This window comes from Scylla paramamosain, chromosome 4 (genome assembly GCF_035594125.1).
Source record: "Scylla paramamosain isolate STU-SP2022 chromosome 4, ASM3559412v1, whole genome shotgun sequence".
NCBI lineage: Eukaryota > Metazoa > Arthropoda > Malacostraca > Decapoda > Portunidae > Scylla > Scylla paramamosain.
In genome coordinates this window covers 10359257-10381101 of record NC_087154.1, presented here as the reverse complement: position 1 = coordinate 10381101, position 21845 = coordinate 10359257, and the positions used below count along the sequence as shown (strand labels likewise).

Genomic DNA, 21845 nt, shown 5'->3' with positions numbered 1-21845 from the left:
GAGGAGACAATGCATTAAAAAATTCAGAAACAATGAACATTACAATGAGGGTTGGTATCCTGCTATCAGTAACTAAGACTGACAAAGTAAACCTGGAACTTGCCATTCAAAACAGCAATGATGATGATGATGATGATGATGATGATGATGATGATGATGATGATGATTATGATGATGTCTAACATCATTACATTTCACTGGAAGTGTTTTAGAAAGCTATGAGGCATTGAGAGAACCAGGTAAATTAGCACCATTTAAAGCAAGCTCACTAGCACTGCTGCTTCCATATGCAACACTTTTCCCAATGCTTAATAAGAATATAGTGTATTGTTCATAGAGTATAGTGGAGTATAGTGTTCAAAGAGATAGTGGAACAGGAGATAAATAGGCTAAAAAAGTTCAAAACACCAGGACCAGATGAAATATACCCCAGAGTACTTAAGGAATGCAAAGAGGTTATTAGTGAGCCATATCAGTTTCTGTCTTTAGGAAATCACTTGAGTCAGGTGAGGTACCAGTAATGTGTAGGCAGGCTAATGTAGTACCCATCTTTAGGAAAAAGGAGATAAAACTTTAGTGTCTAATTATAGAACTGTCAGCTTAACTTCTGTTGTGGGTAAAATATTGGAGACAATAATAGCAAGGAACATTAAGGAACATTTAGACAAACATAACTTGATAAATCAGTCACAGCATGGCTTCACAAAGGGGAAGTCTTGCCTGACAAACTTGTTAAGTTTTTACAGTAAAGTGTACAAGGCAGTAGATAATGGTGATAGTTATGACATCTTATATCTGGACTTTAGTAAAGCATTTGACAAGGTACCCCATCAAAGGCTCCTGAGAAAGGTTAGGGCACATGGGATAGATGGGAAGGTGTTAGAATGGATAAGGTCATGACTTAGCAACAAGCAGCAAAGAGTTGTAATAAAAGGCTCCAAATCCGAGTGGGGTCATGTAATTAGTGGGATGCCACAGGGATCAGTATTAGGGCCATTGCTGTATTTAATATATATATCAATGACTTGGATAGTGGAATTAGTAGTGATGTTAGTAAATTTGCAGATGACACAAAGATAGGTAGATTAATTAGGTCAGAATCAGATGCCATCACCTTGCAGGCAGATTTAGATAGGATGAATGAATGGATGGACAGATGGCAAATGCAGTTTAATATCAACTAATGGAAAGTACTTAGTGTAGGTAGAGGAAACCCACACAGTGGGTACACATTAAACAACGAAACTCTGGTATGTACAGGGTACAAAAAAGATTTAGGAGTTATATTTAGCTCTGAACCCCATCTAGGAAAACAATGCAGAGAGGCCAGAAACAGGGCAAACAGAGTATTAGGATTCATTTTTCGGAGTGTTAAAAGTAGAAGGCCGGAGCTAATATTAAAGTTATACTTGGTGCTGGTCAGACCTCATCTAAATTACGCTGTGCAGTTCTGGTCCCCACATTACAGGAAAGATATAGGTCTATTAGAATCAGTACAGAATAGAATGACTAAAAGGATACAGGGGATGAGGAGTATTCCTTATGAGGCAAGATTGAAGCTGTTAAATTTACATTCTTTAGAGACGTAGGTTAAGAGGGGACCTGATAGAAGTCTCCAAGTGGTATAAGGGTTATAACAAGAGGGATGTAAGCAAAATTCTTAGGATCAGCAACCAGGGTAGAACAAGAAATAAGGGGTTCAAGCTTGAAAAATTTATGTTTAGGAAAGAGATAGGAAAAAATAGGTTCTCAAATAGAGTGGTAGATGAGTGGAACGGACTCAGTAACCATGTTGTTAGTGCTAGGGCATTAGGAAGCTTTAAGAGAAGGTTAGGCAGGTTTATGGATGGGGATGATAGGTGGAAATAGGTAGGTATATTTCATACAGGGACTGCCACACGTAAGCCTGGTGGCTTCTTGCAGCTTCCCTTATTTCTTATATTCTTATGTACTTATAAGCTCACCTGTCTTCTTCTGGTAGACTAGGGAAGCAGTAAAGGACCCTGCCAGGAAGGAAGAGTGGTGTTTCAGTGTGTCGGGGGATATGGGGCCGCTGAGAATCTGGCTCGGAAAACATCACCTGCACGTCATCCACACTCTCCTGCACAGAGGGAGTTGATGGCTATAAATGACAAGAAGAATTAGAATTCAATTCCACTGTGTCTTGTGGTAAAGTAAACTGTGAAGATACAATCAATCAATCATTTAAAACTTTTAAGTCATGCATGTAAAAATTTCCTTTTACCATAAAATACAGCTTAAAAAAGGAAGAAAATCTGAATTAGTGGTCAAGATCTAAATTATGAAATAAATTTCAAGGTAAATCTACTCAACAAAGAAACAGAAAAACTATTAGTAACTACAGTAGTTTGTCAAAATTCCTAGCATTGAAGATATGCTTTTGGCATGCATTTACATAACAGTACTCGTTAGTTCATTCATTTCTGCATATGCACCCATTGATAACAGAGATAGCAAGAGGAGAAATGAATCAGAGAAATCATAGGAGTTCTATGAATGTCTAAAAGGGTTTGAAAAGAAAGGTAAATGTAACATAATGTGAATACCAAGAATAGAAAGAATAGAAGGTGTATTTGCTTCAAAGAGAATTTCACCACACTTGTTTTCAGCACAAAATGAGTCACACAGACACATGAAAATAAGTAAATTAACCAAAGGGACCAACTGACTTATATATGTACAAAACTGTTGATAAATGGTTGAAGAAAACAACAGATGTTTAGGTTACTGGGTTCATATTTGAAAGGTCATACCATTTTAATGAATTTATGAAAATAAAAGAAAAAAGTGGACTTTACTGAAAATAAGAAATATGTGTTTAAAGTTAGCTAATAATTTGCAAGAGGGAAATATTGTGAATGAATTTACACAAATAAAATTAGGACAAACTGTGAGAGAAGACATGAAATCATGCTGAATATGTATCCAATGATAGATAAAGTACCTACTTGAGTTTCAATAGTGTAGTAACATAGAAGGAAGGGAGAGATATGAGGGAAAACTTTAAAGGAAGGAAAAGTAAGATCCTTAGGATATAAAATGATAGGTATGATAGTGAGTAGTACAGAGATGAAGCCACTATAAGATAACAGACATGATAATGATATGAACATGAAAGATCTAGGATTTAACCAGGGAGATGAGTTACTGGAGAGGTACTTGTAGTGTAAATCAGATGAATAGTAAAGGTAATAAAAGTGTACATAGAGGCTTTGATACGTCTATTAAAGATAAAGGAGAGAATTGTGGAGTGGTAAAGATGGCCAAATGCAACACCTTCTGATGGTTTGGTCAAGTGTTTAGATGTGATAAAGGAAGATAAGCAAGGAGACTGAAGCTTTTAAATCTACATTCCTTAGAGAGGGTAACATTAAGAGGGGGATCTGATAGAGGTTTCAAGAGTGGTATAAGGGGTATAGAAAGAGTGATACAAAATCTCCAAAGTCAGTAATAAGGATAAGACAAAAAAATAACAGGTTCAAGCTTGATAAAAGCAGAATTTAAAAAAAGAGATGGGAAGAAAGCAGTTCTAAAATAGGCTGGCAGATGAAGTGAATAAATTCATTAATCTGGTTGTTAGTGCTGAGTCATTAGGGAGCTCTAAAAGATTCAATAAATTTATAGATAATGATGATGACTGGTGGAAATACGTACATATGCAGGGACTGACAAGAGTAAGCCTGGTTGCTTCTTGCAGTTTCCCATGTTTTCTTATGTTTTTATGTTCCAAAAGTTGAGTGAATATTGTGGATATGAAAAAAGGATTACTTATAAAATAAGGGATCAGAGTGTTGGAATATATCTAAAAGAGTTTGAGGGAAGGAAGATTAAAGGGAACATAGTATGCAAAAGTGAAGACCATTCCAAGGAATAAGTGTCTGAGCATAAAAGGTTTAGTAAAATTCACAGGGGCTACATTTCTTAACCTCTTTGAGTTTGGTATCCGTAAGGTATACACACACACACACACACACACACACACACACACACACACACACACACACACACACACACACACACACACACACACACACACACAGCATCTTTTTCCAAATAGGTTTAGATGCCAAGTATTCCCTCTGACTTTGTTAACTATTAACTATTCTTTATCTATTCTCCAAAAAATAGGTTTGAAAAGATGTAACAAAAGAAAACAATACAAGAAAATGGTAATAGATTAACAGAAGCTAAGATGAGGAGTTACTCTTCCTGAGACAATATCAATGTGTAATCAGTAACTGTTCTGTCTTGAAATCTAGTTCAACACCAATGAGAAGCAGGTGCAAGCACCCACAGGACTAAACTAGGATACATATATGTATTACATCTAAGAATGGTGAGATCTTATAAATGTCACTGGTTCTCAATGTAAGCCACAGGAAAACAATGCAATTAAAAACAATGGAACATATGGGTAACATTTCATTTATTCCAATGTCAGTCATGAGCCACTCATGGACGACTCTGGAAAAAACCTTTCCATCTTGCCAATTACCAAATTCTGACAAACTCAGCAACATACCAGAAAAACATGCTTATACACTCGATTATCTGACATCAGTTAAAGGAGAATATGCAATTGATACAGGGTAAAATAAGTGGTGGTTAGGAGATAAGATACAGGGGAAAGTAAGCACTGACTGACAGAAAGCATGCCATGATGACAAAATAATAACAATGGGTAACCAAACAACCAATGAATGGCTTCTGCTACATGATCCAAGTTATGCCCTCTAGCTAAAAGCTTCAACTTGAAACAACTTCACAAGCATCATTTTAATGCAAGAAATTTTTTATTCTGGCTTGAAACAAGCACAAACTGAAGCAAGACACCCTCCTCCTAAACTTACCCTTTGACTGACAGTATGCAAACACTGCATATAGGAAAATTCTGAGTACAATAGCACTACTGATCTATGTGAAGCCTTGTGTGTGCCAAGGAACGTGAGTGTAATGATGCCAGTGCTGGAACACCTTCAATTTCAGTGACTGCTCATCTCTCTATTGATGTTTTTTTTTTTATTCATCCATCTTGTATTCTGGTGTATTATTGTGAGCCACACTCAGGGCTGACTATTTCACATGTGAGACATAAACATAACAGTGCAACCATTTTACATGGCATCTCCAAATAATACAAAAATTCTAAATATATAAATGGACCATGAAAATTTTGGGGCTCCTGTGAAAATGACAAATTACAAAAGTGACACATGTATACAATGAGATCTGACTGACTATCCTCAAATACAAGTCTTTACAAACCAAGCTGAGCTTTAACTCTTTCAGGAGTTAAAGATGCTTATCCTCCAACTTTGGACAATCCATTTGGCTATCCCTACTGGAACTGGCACTTCAGTGACCCTTTATTTTACTTCTTTTTTGTTGCCTAAGGCCAGAGAACTTGTACAGAGAGAGAGAGAGAGAGAGAGAGAGAGAGAGAGAGAGAGAGAGAGAGAGAGAGAGAGAGAGAGAGAGAGAGAGAGAGAGAGAGAGAGAGAGAGAGAGAGAGAGAGAGAGAGAGAGAGAGAGAGAGAGAGAGAGAGAGAGAGAGAGAGAGGATAATAATTCAATACCAACCTTCCCTAAATCAGACTACTATAACAAACATTCATATTACATAACTATTATCTTCCTACATTGATTTTCTACTACTGCACCTTACTCTCCAAGCTTTGCCTCATTCTTGTCCTGCTGCTGAAGCTGCTGCCCCTCCTTTTCCCTGTCAGTTTACTTGTGTACCTTCAACTGTTCACCCACAGCTCTTGATCCATGATTCATATTCATTTAATTATCTGATATGCTATCTCTAGAATCTTCTTCTCTGCAAATCTAAGTTTACAGGCAAGAAAGAAAATGCACTGCAGGACATTTAGATTAAGAAACACATATTTGTACAAATGTGAACCAAAACTCATGTGAAAACCATTCATATTAATATGTATATGTGTAGTTCCCAAACTAGGAAGACAGAAAATATAGCAGTAGTTCATAAAGTTTTAAAAAATATGGATTTTTAAGGCATGTATGTGTATATACATTAAATTATTATGCTGTTACTGAAAATGATCATGTACAAAATGTGGACAAACAATCACATGCTCCCACCCACCAAAGAAAACTGACAACAGACAGAATAAAAAACAAAAACAAAACCCAGTTATGAGAAAAAGAAAAAAATATAGAGACCTAGGATTTTTATGTTACCTATAACAAGGAAAAGGGAAGATAAATGCATGTTAAACAGATAAAATCAGAGGAGTTTGACAAAAAAATAAAACAGATTTGAGAATGTTCTGGAGCAATTATAAAATAGGCAGGAAAAGAGACAACATAGAATAAACTGTGAAAATCATTTTAAGAAATTAAGCAAGATGGACGGACTGAAATATTAGTTGTAAAGAACTGAACAAGATGCATAAACATAAAAAATGAAAAAAGAAAGGGATCTTACAGGAAATTAATTACAAAAGATGGTAAGATGATAAAATGAAAGAAGCTGTTAAGAAAAGATAGACTGTATACATACTTTGAGATGTTGAAAGTAGAGAATAATGTAGAAAAAAATCCATGACAAGCAAAAGTAGTAAAAGGTAGTAAGATATATACATACTATAAAAAGGTGATCTTCAAAGAGAGATTGGACAAAAGGATATAGTGTTCCAGTCTATAAAAGGAGAGAGATGCAACAATAAATGTGGTAATTAGATGGACCACTTTGCTTAATATACTTGAAACAGCACATGATATGATATTGACTAAAACAATCTACCATGTGTTGAAGGTATATCACGGTGAAAATTTATTAATGTACTTAAACTGCTTTATACTTCTGGCAATAAATGTATTAAAAGTTATAAATGTTGATAATTTTCAGAAATTAAGAGTGTGAGAAAAGGATATGTAATGTAACTTAAACTCAATATTTATTTTTTTATTTTTTTCATTCAAACACTTCCCCTTCCTCAACTTTTCCTGCGTCCTTTCAAATATGCAACTAATATTTGTCTCCACAATAATAGTGTGTGTGTGTGTGTGTGTGTGTGTGTGTGTGTGTGTGTGTGTGTGTGTGTGTGTGTGTGTGTGTGTGTGTGTGTGTGTGTGTGTGTGTGTGTGTGTGTGTGTGTGTGTGTTGTTGTTGTTGTTCACTCACAATTGTCTACTGATCTTGCAACACAGCCAACCATTATCCTATGGAAAGCTCCGAGTTCATCTTTGGATAAGAATGAGACCACTCACACAACACGCATTGGAACAGCAAGGTCAGAACCACTCCACTTACATCCCATACTTGCTGCTGAGTGAACAAGAACTACATTTCAAGAGGCTCACCCATCTGCCTCGCTACTTCTAGGACTTCAATCCATGTGATCTTGGTTGTCAACTGAGTATGCTAACCACTGTACTATATGGTGTGTGTGTGTGTGTGTGTGTGTGTGTGTGTGTGTGTGTGTGTTTGTGTGTGTGTGTGTGTGTGTGTGTGTGTGTGTGTGTGTGTGTGTGTGTGTGTGTGTGTGTGTGTGTGTGTGTGTGTGTGTGTGTGTGTGTGTGGGTGTGTGTGTGTGTAACACGTATATTGTATAAAGAGGGAAAGGAAATCTTTTTTGTCACTGCAAGCCCTTTAAAGGAGTCACATGGAACAAGTGTAAAAGCAGATGGACAAGCAAATAAATTGGAATGAACTATGGAGTGGCAGAGGACAAGCACAGTACCTTTATGTGGCCTGAGAGAAGAGAGTATGAAAGAAATTACCAAAGCAAATGAGACACAGTGTGTGGGAGCAAGAAAAAACAGTCGATGTTGGAAAAATGTCCCTACTGCACAATTAGTAATAAAAAATGGAAGGAAAGGGAAATGGAAAGACTGGAGTGTGAATAATTGGAAGCAAATCCTCTTTACAATTATGAGCACCTCTCACTTAACTCAAAAAAATGTCAGAAGAGGAAGGTAGATACAATATTACTGCTCCATTACAAATAAGGTTCGCAGACATCATAACTATCTAGGAGGGTACATATAACTAATGCAACTGTCAACTACTTCTGTTACAGATCTGGGCAGACAGCATATACATAATTCCTACATAATCACCTGTTCCTCATGAAAGCCAAACACTGGATTGAACTTTCAAAGAAAAAAAAAGTAAAACTCATTAATAAGCCCTCATTACCATCAAGAAAATAATACTCGCCACAGACAAAGCTGATCCAGGTGCCATGCCCCTGCCTCCTCCCCCATGTTGGCAGGACAGCAGCTCTTGCCACTTCTCAAATAATTTTTAACTAAGATATTTTTCAGTCACACTATCAATTACCTGTACCCTAAGATGATTTTCCAAGACATCAATATGAAAACAATAATATGAAAATATTAAGACTTCAGAAAAATTGTGGAAACAACATAAATCATTTAAATAGATGCATCAATATGATTGATTATCAATGCATATCACAGGAACCTCACTCAAATCAACAATTATGTTGATATATTTACATAAATAATTTCATCATTACGTGCTATAATGCATGCCCCAAACAACTGGCATGCCAAGACAGGGCAGGAGGCGAGGACATGGCTGCTGGATCACCTTAGACTGCAGTGACTGTACTTAGTTCATCACTATAAAAACACATCAGAGTCCATTTTAAAAGTTTATGACAAAAGGTTTTGTAATTATCTTAATCAAAATTTAAATATAATCATCAATATAGTATCTTTTTTGGCAATATTAAACTAATTTTGATATAAGTATCTTCCTTACAATTTTGTGGATGAAATTTATTAAACTTCTATTTCCCTGTACTACAATAAAATTCTAAAGTATATATGTATCTATTTCTATATTAACTGATTTACTATTTGTCTTGTCTATTTATTCATCATTTTTTGTACACCAACTTGAAAAATTATACAGCCCCTCAGACATGACATTACATTACACACATCACACCTCAAACAGTCACAACATCACAACAAAGCTCACTGGCCTCCTCATCTACTTACGTAAGTGTAGGTACTGCCACTTCCTTCCAGCAGTGGCCGGTCCTGTGTGGGGCTGTCAACAGAGTTGGCAGAGTGCAGGGAAGATGTTGATATACCAAACAACATGTACCAGCAGCCCTGTGCCAACACACGGTACTGGAAGGAGACAGGACAGGGCAATGAAGGAGGAGAATTACATGCTTGAGATCTATGTCAATAAAAAGGTATTTTCTTTTTGTCTGTTATCAGCAAGTTTAATCCCAAGGAGAGTGAATGTGAATGTGAATGTGGAGACTGTTAGTGTGTGTGTGTGTGTGTGTGTGTGTGTGTGTGTGTGTGTGTGTGTGTGTGTGTGTGTGTGTGTGTGTGTGTGTGTGTGTGTGTGTGTGTGTGTGTGTGTGTGTGTGTTCCAATTATCCTCACACTTTTCTCTGAGGTACAGGTAGACTATCCAAATGAAGGAAAATTAATTTATGCATATATACACATCAGAATTGAGAGAAACAACAAGAAATAATGAAATGCTGTTATGAAAAGAAGGCATTTTTAGCAACTCAGGCCAACAAGAGATTAATGATTCCACTTAAATTATTTTATAACCAAAATCAGTGACCATATTAATCACATTATTTCCTCCTGTAGTAGGGAACATGACTTGGCCACAAACTCCATGGCTGCATGTCACAAAAACCAACTAGAAGAGATACAAGTGAAAGAATGAAAACACACTCCTCTGTACTTTTTTTTTTTTCATATGGTGAGAAAAAGTATTATGTGACACAATGCCTTTGCACAGTGGTACTTAGTGCAAATTAAATGGCATGGTTATCCTAGCTTTATATGAAATATTTATAAAAGACATATATAAGTTGTTAAAAAGATGTGCAATGATAAAAAATACAATACAGATTATGAAATGAGTATTGATACCATAATCATGAATGCTGATAACAGAAATTTATCAATCGAGTGTTCTAAATTATAACTTAATGATTACCATTTATTTATATATTAACTTTCTTGAGTGTCACCTGATGTAACTGGAAGATGACTAATCTTTAAACAAAATGTTCCCATTCATCACCATATTTCTAAGAGTGGAGAAATACGGCCAGTGACTGCTGAGTGAAACAAGCTGGGAAGAGCAGAATGAAGGAGGTACATGAGGTACACTCAATCTTGACATGTGAGAAAAGAAACAGGTGAGGAAACTTAACAGGGGAAATAAAACTATTTCATATTTTCTTTAACTATGTTAAGTAGTGTAATTTCATTTCACCTAGAAAAATCTATTTTATAAAATTATAACTCATAAAAAAATATCATGAAAGTTTCCAAGTCTGTCATCTCTCCAACACACAACAGTCAATACAATGCTACCATCCTGCATGGGTGAGGAGACACATACCTTGGGCTGAGGACAGGTATCCAAAACACATTTAATCTTATGGCGCAGGTCATGGAGGGAGTTCAAAGAGAGTCGAGGAACTAGGTCATCCCCAACCACCACTGACATCACAAAACTCTGTGGAATGTTTTTTATTGGATTATGGCTCCACAACAGAGGTCATGTGGCACTTGCTGGGGTTACAAGACAGCATTATCTCTCTCACTGGGAGACTGTTGCCAACCAATATCAAACTCAACTTGTGGGTTGCAAGATGAGCATCCTCAAAATAAGAGAGAGAGGGAGAGGGAACAAAATCTCTGAATATCATTGTTTGGACACAGGTTGATAAACAGTAGAAAATGTCAATATATTAAGTCATTTTAGAAAACAATAAATAAAACTACCTCTTTACTTAAAACACAGAAACAGGGAAAAGACTCCTCTCTTTATCATCAGCTGAGTGATTTATGGTCTCCATGAAACATGTCAATCAGAGTGCAAATATGCATTTTTTCTAAAGTGTTACAAGGCAGAAAAAATAAATTTCATATTATACTGTATATGTATTTAATTACAGTTTCTCTGTATCTCAACACTTTACTGTTATTCCATTTACTTGCAATGCTTTCTTATATTTCAAAACACCTACACAACTTTCCTTACCTGAGTTGCCTGAGCAAATTCCTTAGAGCAGAGTCCCCCAGGTGGTGAGAAGGCAAAGCACTTGAGGCCTGGATACCGTGGCTTCAGGAGAGCAGCCACCACCACAGCTGTTCCTGCTCCCAAACTGTGGCCTGAATCATATTACCCATTATTACTACAGTGGAACCTCAGTTACCGAACATCTCCCTTTTTTAACAACTCAGTTTTTTAACAAAATTTCCAACTCGCATTTGCTTCAGTTGCCATGCTATGATTCGGTTTTCAAACAAAGTTACTTGATTTTAAATACTACAAGACATAGCAAAAGCTGCCATTTATTACTAATTTATAGTTTCTATACATATTTCCTTAGTTTTTATATATTTGGAGGAGAGACACAGAGAGTAAGACAGTACTTCAGTCTTTGAAATAAGCTAAATGTGATCCCACTGAAGAGCCTCGATATAAGTAAACAAGGTTCAGGGCTCAGGAGTAATCCCAAGCCTCCTGTGGCTCTCTATATGACCCATTACAGCATCACTACTGCACAACTGCACTTTCCCAGCAGCTTTTCCCACCAGCAAGATGTCTAAGTGTTGTGATCACCTTCATATTGGCAGTGAGTGGGTTGCTCCTCTATGTGTCACTCTGTAAGGCTTCCCTCACTTGATTGGTGACAAAGAGAATGCCTGCATGGTCTAAACAATTCATGAGTTCTGTGTCACTAATTTCATTCAATACATCCTTTCTGGATGAAAAATTTCTAAGCTGGAGAGATGTTGTGGAGCAGCCATCTGAACAGTGGGAACGTCGGTCATTACTCACTAAGACATGGTGGACAGATGTCTGAGAATGGATTAATCTATTTTACACTGATTCCTATGGGGAAAATAGTTTTGTTTTTTTAACATTTCAGATTTCAAACAGCATTTAGAAACAAATTAAGTTAAAAACCGAGGTTCCACTGTATTTACTTTTTTTATGTTACTTGATTTGATGTTACACAAATTACATGTGGTGATAGACTCGCAGAAAAACTTGAAACAGTAAAGAAATTCCAATTCAGAATAAAAACAAAATAATAAACATGAATCCACTTTTTATGAATCTAGTACTCTCTGCATGTACAGTGTAATGTGACAAACTTAAAAATTCTTGGGATCAATCTTTCTTCATCCATTATTCTCACATACTTAAAATAATTTAGGGCCCTACAATTCTCCTACAAACTACACTTATTTCCACATTATACTTTCACTCCTTAACCTTCATGCATCAGTAACTTTTTCCCTTACACTTTATTTCCATCACACAATATCATATGACTGTTATTTTCATGTCTGAAATCAATCACTCATTCCCAGTATATCTCTTTTCTTTCTTATCTCTGCACAACCTGATGTCTCACATCCTTTACTTTGACTCTACCTAACAAATCCTCGATCTTACTTTCCACAGACAAAGATTTCTGCCACCTTCCAATTATGGTACTTACAATCTTGTCCCCCTTTCTTATCAAATAACATATTTCAGCCCCTAAGACTTTTCTATAATTACATTTCAATTCAGAAGAATTTCCCTCATATTTTTTTATTAAAAAAAAAAATGTAAGGAAAGACAATGACAGGCACTAAGAATTAACCAGAGTTGGAAAAACCCAGGTTTAAAATCCCAAATTTTTTTTTAGTTTTATAGCTTTTTGGGGGTTTTATTGTTTTGGGGGGTTTTATTTATTTCTTGTTTATTCCACAAATTCATATGCAAATCAGTTTAAATAAGCAAGTTATGAGGAGGAGGCAGTAGAAACCTGCCAAAACTATAATTACTCCCAGTGAGGTCTAAAGCACTGTTCAGGGGGTGCTGTGAACTTATCATTAAACCCAGCTGTGACCTCACTGAACATTTCCCTTTGTCTCACAACACAAGGGAGCAGTCACAGCCTGCCCTCTAAAGACAACTCTCTTCCTCCACACAAAACTGCAAGCATCTAATAACACACACACACCCTTCACTCAAAAATTTTAAAATCATCATGGTGACTCCTACACCAGCCTCGGAGTCCCCATCTGGGCAGGGGACCATAAATGTCCCCAGGTCGGACTGCCTTTCTGTCGACGACCCTAAAAGTCTTGACAACCCCCTCAACATTTCTTCATTAACTTCTGCAACATTCACAGTCTAAGATCTAATTTTCAATCTGTAGAACACCACCTCTCCTCTTCTAAACCTCATCTTCTTTTCATCACTGAAACTCAGGTGTCTGAGGCAACTGACAGTAGCCCCTTTTCTGTTCCCTCCTACTTTCTCTATCCTCATTTTCGATCCAAAGCTGGATGCTGCATTTATGTGCACAATGACTTAACCTGCTCTCGTGCCCACGCTCTTGAATCTTCCGAGTTTTCCACCATCTGGCTACGACTACAGAGTCACTCTCATACTAAATTTATCTGTGCTGTATACTTCTCACCTAACTCCTCTGACTATAAGAAATTCTTTGACTACTTAACTTCCAAAGTGGAGCACATTCTGACTCTCTTCCCTTTTGCAGAGATCTCCATTCTTGGAGACTTCAATGTTCACCACCAGCTTTGGCTTTCCTCTCCCTTCACTGACCATCCTGGTGAACTAGCCTACAACTTTGCTATCCTCCATGACCTAGAGCAATTGGTGCAACACCCTACTCGTATTCCTGACCGTCTTGGAGATACGCCCAACATTCTTGACCTTTTCCTGACCTCTAATCCTTCTGCTTATGCTGTCACCCTTTCTTCCCCGTTGGGCTCCTCCGATCACAATCTCATATCTTTATCTTGTCCTATTGCTCCAATCCCTCCTCTGGATCCCCCTAAGCGAAGGTGCCTCTGGCGTTTTGCCTCTGCTAGTTGGGGGGACCTGAGGAGGTATTTTGCTGATTTTCCTTGGAATGATTACTGCTTCCATGTCAGAGACCCATCTTTGTGTGCTGAGCGCATAACAGAGGTGATAGTGTCTGGCATGGAGGCGTACATTCCTCACTCTTTTTCTCGTCCTAAACCTTCTAAACCTTGGTTTAACACAGCTTATTCTCGTGCTATACATGATACAGAGGTGGTCCACAAAAGGTACTTAAGCCTTCCATCACCAGAATCTCATGCACTTTATATTTCTGAGCAGAACCATGCTAAGTCTGTTCTCCAACTAGCCAAAAACTCCTTCATTAACAGAAAATGTCAAAACCTTTCAAGATCTAACTCCTCTCGTGACTTCTGGCATCTAGCCAAAAATATCTCCAATAACTTTGCTTCTTCTTCTTTCCCTCCTCTAGTTCAACCAGATGGCACCACTGCTATCACATCTATTTCTAAAGCTGAACTCTTCGCTCAAACCTTTGCTAAAAACTCTACCTTGGACGATTCTGGGCTTGTTTCTCCCTCTCCTCCACCCTCTGACTACTTCATGCCACCTATTAAAATTCTTTGCAATGATGTTTTCCATGCCCTCGCTGGCCTAAACCCTCAGAAGGCTTACGGGTCCCTCCTATTGTTCTCCGAAACTGTGCCTCCGTGCTTGCACCTTGCCTAATCAAACTCTTTCAGCTCTGTCTGTCAACATCTACCTTTCCTTCTTGCTGGAAGTTTGCCTACATTCAACCTGTTCCTAAAAAGGGTGACCGTTCTAATCCCTCAAACTACCGTCCTATTGCTATAATTTCCTGCCTATCTAAAGTTTTTCAATCTATCCTCAACAGAAAGATTCTTAAATATCTATCACTTCACAACCTTCTATCTGATTGCCAGTATGGGTTCCGTCAAGGCCGCTCTACTGGTGATCTGGCTTTCCTTACTGAGTCTTGGTCATCCTCTTTTAGAGATTTTGGTGAAACTTTTGCTGTTGCCTTGGACATATCAAAAGCTTTTGATAGTCTGGCACAAAGCTTTAATTTCCAAACTACCCTCCTACGGTTTCTATCCTTCTCTCTGTAACTTCATCTCAAGTTTCCTTTCTGACCGTTCTATTGCTGCTGTGGTAGACGGTCACTGTTCTTCTCCTAAATCTATTAACAGTGGTGTTCCTCAGGATTCTGTCCTGTCACCCACTCTCTTCTTATTATTCATTAATGATCTTCTAAACCAAACTTCTTGTCCTATCCACTCCTATGCTGATGATACCACCCTGCACTTTTCCACGTCTTTTCATAGACATCCAACCCTTCAGAAGGTAAACATTTCACGCAGGGAAGCCACAGAATGCTTGACTTCTGATCTTTCTAAAATTTCTGATTGGGGCAGAGCAAACTTGGTATTGTTCAATGCCTCAAAAACTCAATTCCTCCATCTATCAACTCGACACAACCTTCCAGACAACTATCCCCTCTTCTTCAATGACACTCAACTGTCCCCCTCTTCAACACTGAACATCCTCAGTCTGTCCTTTACTTATAATCTGAACTGGAAACTTCACATCTCATCTCTAGCTAAAACAGCTTCTATGAAGTTAGACATTCTGAGACGTCTCCGCCAGTTTTCCTCACCCCCCCAGCTGCTAACTCTGTACAAGGGCCTTATCCGTCCATGTATGGAGTATGCTTCACATGTCTGGGGGGTTCCACTCATACTGCTCTTCTAGACAGGGTGGAATCAAAAGCTTTTCGTCTCATCAACTCCTCTCCTCTAACTGACTGTCTTCAGCTTCTCTCTCACTGCCGCATTGTTGCATATCTAGCTGTCTTCTACCGCTATTTTCATGCTAACTGCTCTTCTGATCTTGCTAACTGCATTTCTCCCCCCCTCCCTCGGCCTCGCTACACAAGACTTTCTTCTTTCTCTCACCCCTATTCTGTCTACCTCTCTAATGCAAGAGTTAACCAGTATTCTCTATCATTCATCCCTTTCTCTGGTAAACTCTGGAACTCCCTGCCTGCTTCTGTATTTCCACCTTCCTATGACTTGAATTCCTTCAAGAGGGAGGTTTCAAGACACTTATTCATCAATTTTTGACCACTGCTTTGACCCTTTTATGGCACTGGCATTTCAGTGGGCATATTTTTTTTGTGGATTTTTGTTGCCCTTGGCCAGTGTCCTTCCTACATAAGAAAAATAAATAAATAAAAAATAAAAAGTAATCTAGAGTAAAACAAAAGGTTTAAAGTTTTATCTGAAGGATAGAAACTTGTTTAGGTCATGTCGATACTGGTTGGTCCGGTTGAACAAAGCCTCTGTTAACTTGTGCTTGACTACTTTTACATTTTTATGTACAGACAGCTCCCTACTTGATGAAGCAGTGTTCTTACCCTTATTTTTTCAGCTATGTCAACTCAAGGGATTTCAACAGGTAAATATCATAGGACAGAACTCGTGACATGTCAATTAAGCCATACCTCTTTCCTCAACACCACTCCATGTCTACCTCCCCATCCACACTCCTTCCTTGTTTCTACATTTCTCATAATCCCTCCCTATCTCCTCCATCTAAGCCCACCCTCCTTTTCTCTCTCTCAAACATAGTATTAAAACGGTGGTGGTGTGGCCTCCTACTGCTGGGCTCTGTACGAGTTGCCAGAGAGAGAGAGAGAATGCTAGGCATTTCCTTAGATACCACACACATACACACACACACTCACACACAATATGCCCATCTAGTGACATAAATGTGATTATACTTTCCAAGAGAGAGAGAGAGAGAGAGAGAGAGAGAGAGAGAGAGAGAGAGAGAGAGAGAGAGAGAGAGAGAGAGAGAGAGAGAGAGAGAGAGAGAGAGAGAGAGAGAGAGAGAGAGAGAGAGAGAGAGAGAGAGAGAGAGAGAGAGAGAGAGAGAGAGAGAGAGAGGGGGGGGGGGGCTGTGGGAAACATCATAACCAGACAACGAGGTGCAGCTCCTCAAGCACAAACACAAACACACACACACACACACACACACACACACACACACACACACACACACACACACACATACACACAAGAAAATGCAAGGAAGAGCCCAAACTCTTCTACAGATACGCAAATGGAAAAATGAAACAGAGAAGACATAAAAAAGTTAAAATGAGAAGGAAGAATTTATGAAACTACTGAGGAGATGAGTGAACTAATGAATAAGTTTTTAATCTGTGTTTACAAAGGAAACCAAATTTGTGGTGCCGAAAGTGGTATCACAGAATAAGGGAATACAGGAGATACAAGTAAAGAGACAAGAAATCAAGAAACTACTGGAAGAGCTGGATATTAGAAAAGCTATAGGGCCAGATCAAGTAAGTGGATGGATATTAAAAGAATGCAAAGAACAAATGGAGGAACCCATATGGGATATAATCAACAGCTCATTGAAAGAAGGAAAGTATCAAGGGAATGGAAAAGAGCTAACATAGTGCCAATATACAAAGGGGAAAATAAAATGGAACCATTAAATTACAGACCAGTGTCACTAGCAAGTATTGTAAGCATGCTTTGTGAAATAGTAATTAGAGATAGATGGGTGCAATATTTAGAAGATGAAGAGACAATTACAGAAAAGCAATCTGGATTCAGGAAAGGGAGATCCTGTGTCACAAATCTACTGAGCTTTTATACAAGAGTAATAAATGGAGTGCAATAGAGGGACAGATGGGTTGATGCAGTATACCTGGATCTCAAAAAAGCATTTGATAAAGTTCCCCACAAAAGTTTTATGTGGAAGTTAGAGAATGAAGGATGACTTAAGGGAGCAACATTAAGATAGATGGAGGATTATTTACAAGGAAGGGAAATGAGAAGAGTAATCAGAGACACTAATTCAAGTTGGCATGAATTGACAAGTGGGATACTGCAAGGATCTGTGCTGGCCCCTATTCTGTTTTGAATATATGTAAATGATATGACAGATGATCTAAATAGCTATATAAACCTTTTCATTGATGATGCAAAAATAATGAAAATAGTAAAGGATGAAAATGACTGCAAGGAGTTACAAAAGGATAATGACAAGATACATGCATGAAGCCAAAGATGGAAACTAGAATTTAATGCCAGAAAATGCCACATGTTGGAAATGGGAAAAAGTAGAAAGAGACCTTCGTGGAATAAGAAAATGGGAGGAGAAATAATGAAAAGTAATGAAGGAAAAGATTTAAGAGTAATGATCCACCTGAATGGCACATAAGCGGAATATTCAGCTCTACATACAGCTTGTTAACAAACATTAGGGTGGCATTTAACTATACAGATAAAGAAATGATAAAATTATAACAAGCATAATACAACTTAATTTGGAATATGCAGCAGTATTTAGGGTTCCACACAGGAAAAAAGATATACAAAAACTGGAAAGAATACAGAGGATAGTGACAAAGATGGTACCAGAATTGAAAGACTTAAGCTATGAAGAAAGACTTGAAGGGATGGGATTACCAACACTACATGAGAGAAGAAAAAGAGACCTGATAACAATGTACAAATTAGTAAACAATATAGAAATAACAAACAGAAATTACTTGGTACCACAGATGGAGGAGGGAGAGAGACATACGAGAGGGCATGAGAAGAAAATAAAGAATAGTGGATGTTCAAGCAACATCAAGAAATACAGCTTCCCATATAGAATTATTGAAATCTGGAATGATCTGAAGGAAGAGATGGTTGTGGCAAACAGTGTACACATGTTTAACGAGAAACTGGATAAATATGGTTATGGAGACAGGACAAAATGAGCTTTGGCTTGTGTCCTGTACAAAACAACTAGGTAAATATACACACACACATGCACACACACACTACCCATAAAAATTAGCATCTCTTGCCAGCAGTGTGTGGCAAAGTGTGATAGAGAGCATGACTGGTAAACATTAGACAATGGTGTATATAAATGCATAAACCACCCAGCATGGCATAACTGGCAACTCATATTGGTAAGCCTAGTCAGCCTCTGGGACACCCACAAGTTATCTTCAAGGTCACCAACATATCTCTGATTTTTTTAATTTGCTATTTACTTGTAGATCATCAACTTTATGCATTATTTAACATTATATAATGTATATTAGTGAAAATGTAAGCAAAGGATGCATTCATTGTCTCATTTCTCAGATTTATTGGTTTGAAAGAGATACCAAGATTAATCTTGGCCACCGTGGTGAATCCCAGGCACAGGAAGGGGATGGGGTTGTTTTTACCTACTCCAGCCCCATAGGTGAGATCAGGGATGGGACAAGGAAGTGGGAATTTAATACTATGGCCATCTCTCTCTCTCTCTCTCTCTCTCTCTCTCTCTCTCTCTCTCTCTCTCTCTCTCTCTCTCTCTCTCTCTGTATGTATCTATGTATGCATGTATGTATGTATGTGTGTATGTATGTATGTATGTATGAAGGAGGTATGAGAAGAGCATGGTGGGTGGAGAAAAGGACAGGAATAGGGATGTGGAGGAGGAGAGAAAAAAGGCAGGCCCAAAATTCATGTCAAAGGCAGCTCTAGCCAATGACAGCTGCCATGAAAAAAAGATAACAAGTGTTGCTTTTGTTAGAAATAGAGATAGGAAACCTGCTTCATCAAGTAAGGAGCCATCTGTACACATATAGACCTTACTCATCAATCTTATATAATAAAACATACTGCCTGTTTCTGTGTGTGTGTGGGGGGGGGTCCACTTTTCACAGAAAACCAATGAACTGATTGTGATGAAATTTGGTAAGGGGATCCCCCCTTGATCCAGGCAGTGACATAGGCTATGTCTTAACTACTTCCAAACCAAAACTGTTTCAGGCAAATTCAGGCAAATCTATCACTGTAGCCCAATTCTTGATGGTGGTGCCAAGCATTCATTGTTGGCTTGGATTTTTGATGAAGGGGAGAGCTCATTCAGGGGAAACATTCTTAATGAATACCGACAGAAGATATGTACAACAGTAAACAGGCATATATTTTAGGTTCATTATAAAGTAAGCTCTGGTTAATAAACCATGCTTTGGAGGGCTAAATTTTACTTGGGCAACACCAGGTCATTCTGCTAGTATGATATAAATAAACATAAATAAATATAAATAAATTGAATTTTATATGTAAAATATTTAAAAAAAAAGGCTTTTTTGGGGGGAGGATATATTTTTTTTAATGTCAACCCTGGAACTAACTCATCTATCATTTTTTTCTTGTGCAGGTTTCACAGAATTCCCTTGATAACATCCAATAAACAATTGTGTTATACTCCTCCTACAACATGTACAAGATTTAGGAAATGGACATATACAGTAAGCTTCATCAGAATATTTTCTAGGTCAGCCTGATCCACTTACCAGTGATCACCAAGCCATACCCAGGACGGGATGAACAAGCTTCATTCAGGGCTCTGGAATCATCCAGCCTAGTAAGGACACTCCGAGCAGCTATCACCATACCTTTGTGGGCCATACATCCTGCAGGCAAGCCCTCACCCTCAACCTGCAGGACAGTACAGCAGTGAAGTGACAGTAAAAATAAGGACAAAATTAGCATGAATTTGGATTTAGTTTGGCCTACTTCTGCTTGCTAACACAGGGATCAGAAGCTGCACATTCAGATATCCTCAGAAAAGCCAACTTAAGTAATTAAAAATACTTGACATGAAATATAACAATGATGAAAAGGTATACTGTAACTAAAAAAGGATATGTTTTCAAAATTTTACAAAAACTGTAGAAGACATACAGAAACAGAATATGCTTTTCTCTGTCACTTTACTTCAGTCTAAGATTTAATCACTGAAAGAAACAAGAGAAAGACAAACTTTATCACTACCACAAATGAGAAACTTGAGAAGAGAGTAAATAATAATAGTTAAGAACTAAAGCCAGTGAACATTTCTAACTATATTTAAAACTGTAAAACACAACAGTAACTGCCAGCAGATGAGTGCCACTCACCACAGTGCACTGGGCATTGAGATCCGTGATGGCATCATGCAGGGACAAAGTGCCTCGGATGGCCAGCACCACATTTTGGGTCTCATCATCAATGGCAATAAAGAAGGGAACCTGTGGATGGTACAAGTGGGCCTTACCAAAAGCAGGCCTAACCTACACACATATAGTTCTTTCCATAATAATAATTTTTATCTGTTCTTTACTTCAGTTGATGTACATTTATCATTATTACCTCTTTTAGTTCAATTTTGATATCTATACTTCTATGGGAATGGCTATACTTTTTCTCATTTTATTCAGGGAGGATCTTCCCTTTCTCAACTTATTATTTCCTCTAACATCCAGTTATTCTCCATCCCTAAAACAGTAGATCTTGTCAATGTAATTCTTCCAGCTGATTAATTCACACACTGTAAATTACTGTATCTTATATTTAAAACAGATGTTTACTAGAAAATCTCTCTCTCTCTCTCTCTCTCTCTCTCTCTCTCTCTCTCTCTCTCTCTCTCTCTCTCTCTCTCTCTCTTTCAGTCATGACCTAAACAATAATCTAAATTCTTACCACTTTCTTTCATATAAGCAAAAAAGATCCTCACCTCATAGATTTTATTGTGGAAAGTTATATAAGTAATATTCTCTTCAGAGAGCCCTGTGATGGCCTTGAGTGCTGCAGTGTGACACAGACAACAGTTGTCTTGCATCACATACCGTGGAGTGGACCTGAAGACAGTTTCATGTAACTATTAAATATTCATATTAATATAGGATATCCCTTTCTCTCAGCCTTAACATAATTAAACATGTGACAGTATAAGTCTTGCTAACAAATGGCATACCAAGGAGGATCACTATGTGTTAGTATACATACCTTGAAGAAATCATGTGTGTTATTTGTGTTGACTATGTTTATAGATTTTTTTTACACAGTCTGCATTCTTTTAGAGCAAATGAGTATCTATTACATACAGG

The 21845-nt window shown here is 37.8% G+C and overlaps 1 protein-coding gene across 9 annotated transcripts in view; it reads right to left on the bottom strand.

Annotated features, from left to right (window-relative positions):
• The window catches only part of LOC135099723 (diacylglycerol lipase-beta-like), a 41792-nt gene that overhangs the window by 5962 nt on the left and 13985 nt on the right, over nt 1–21845 (bottom strand). For 4 of the 9 annotated variants that reach the window (XM_064002192.1, XM_064002194.1, XM_064002190.1 and 1 more), the window contains exons 9-16: nt 21473–21596; nt 20877–20987; nt 20271–20415; nt 11057–11187; nt 10412–10528; nt 9025–9159; nt 8113–8145; nt 1965–2101 (exon numbers count right to left, since the gene is read on the bottom strand). In XM_064002192.1, the coding sequence (XP_063858262.1) occupies nt 1965–2101; nt 8113–8145; nt 9025–9159; nt 10412–10528; nt 11057–11187; nt 20271–20415; nt 20877–20987; nt 21473–21596 (933 nt within the window). Of the gene's footprint in view, nt 1–1964; nt 2123–8112; nt 8146–9024; nt 9160–10411; nt 10529–11056; nt 11188–20270; nt 20416–20876; nt 20988–21472; nt 21597–21845 lie in introns of all 9 variants that reach the window. The other 5 variants (XM_064002196.1, XM_064002195.1, XM_064002197.1 and 2 more) reach the window with 2 other exon arrangements.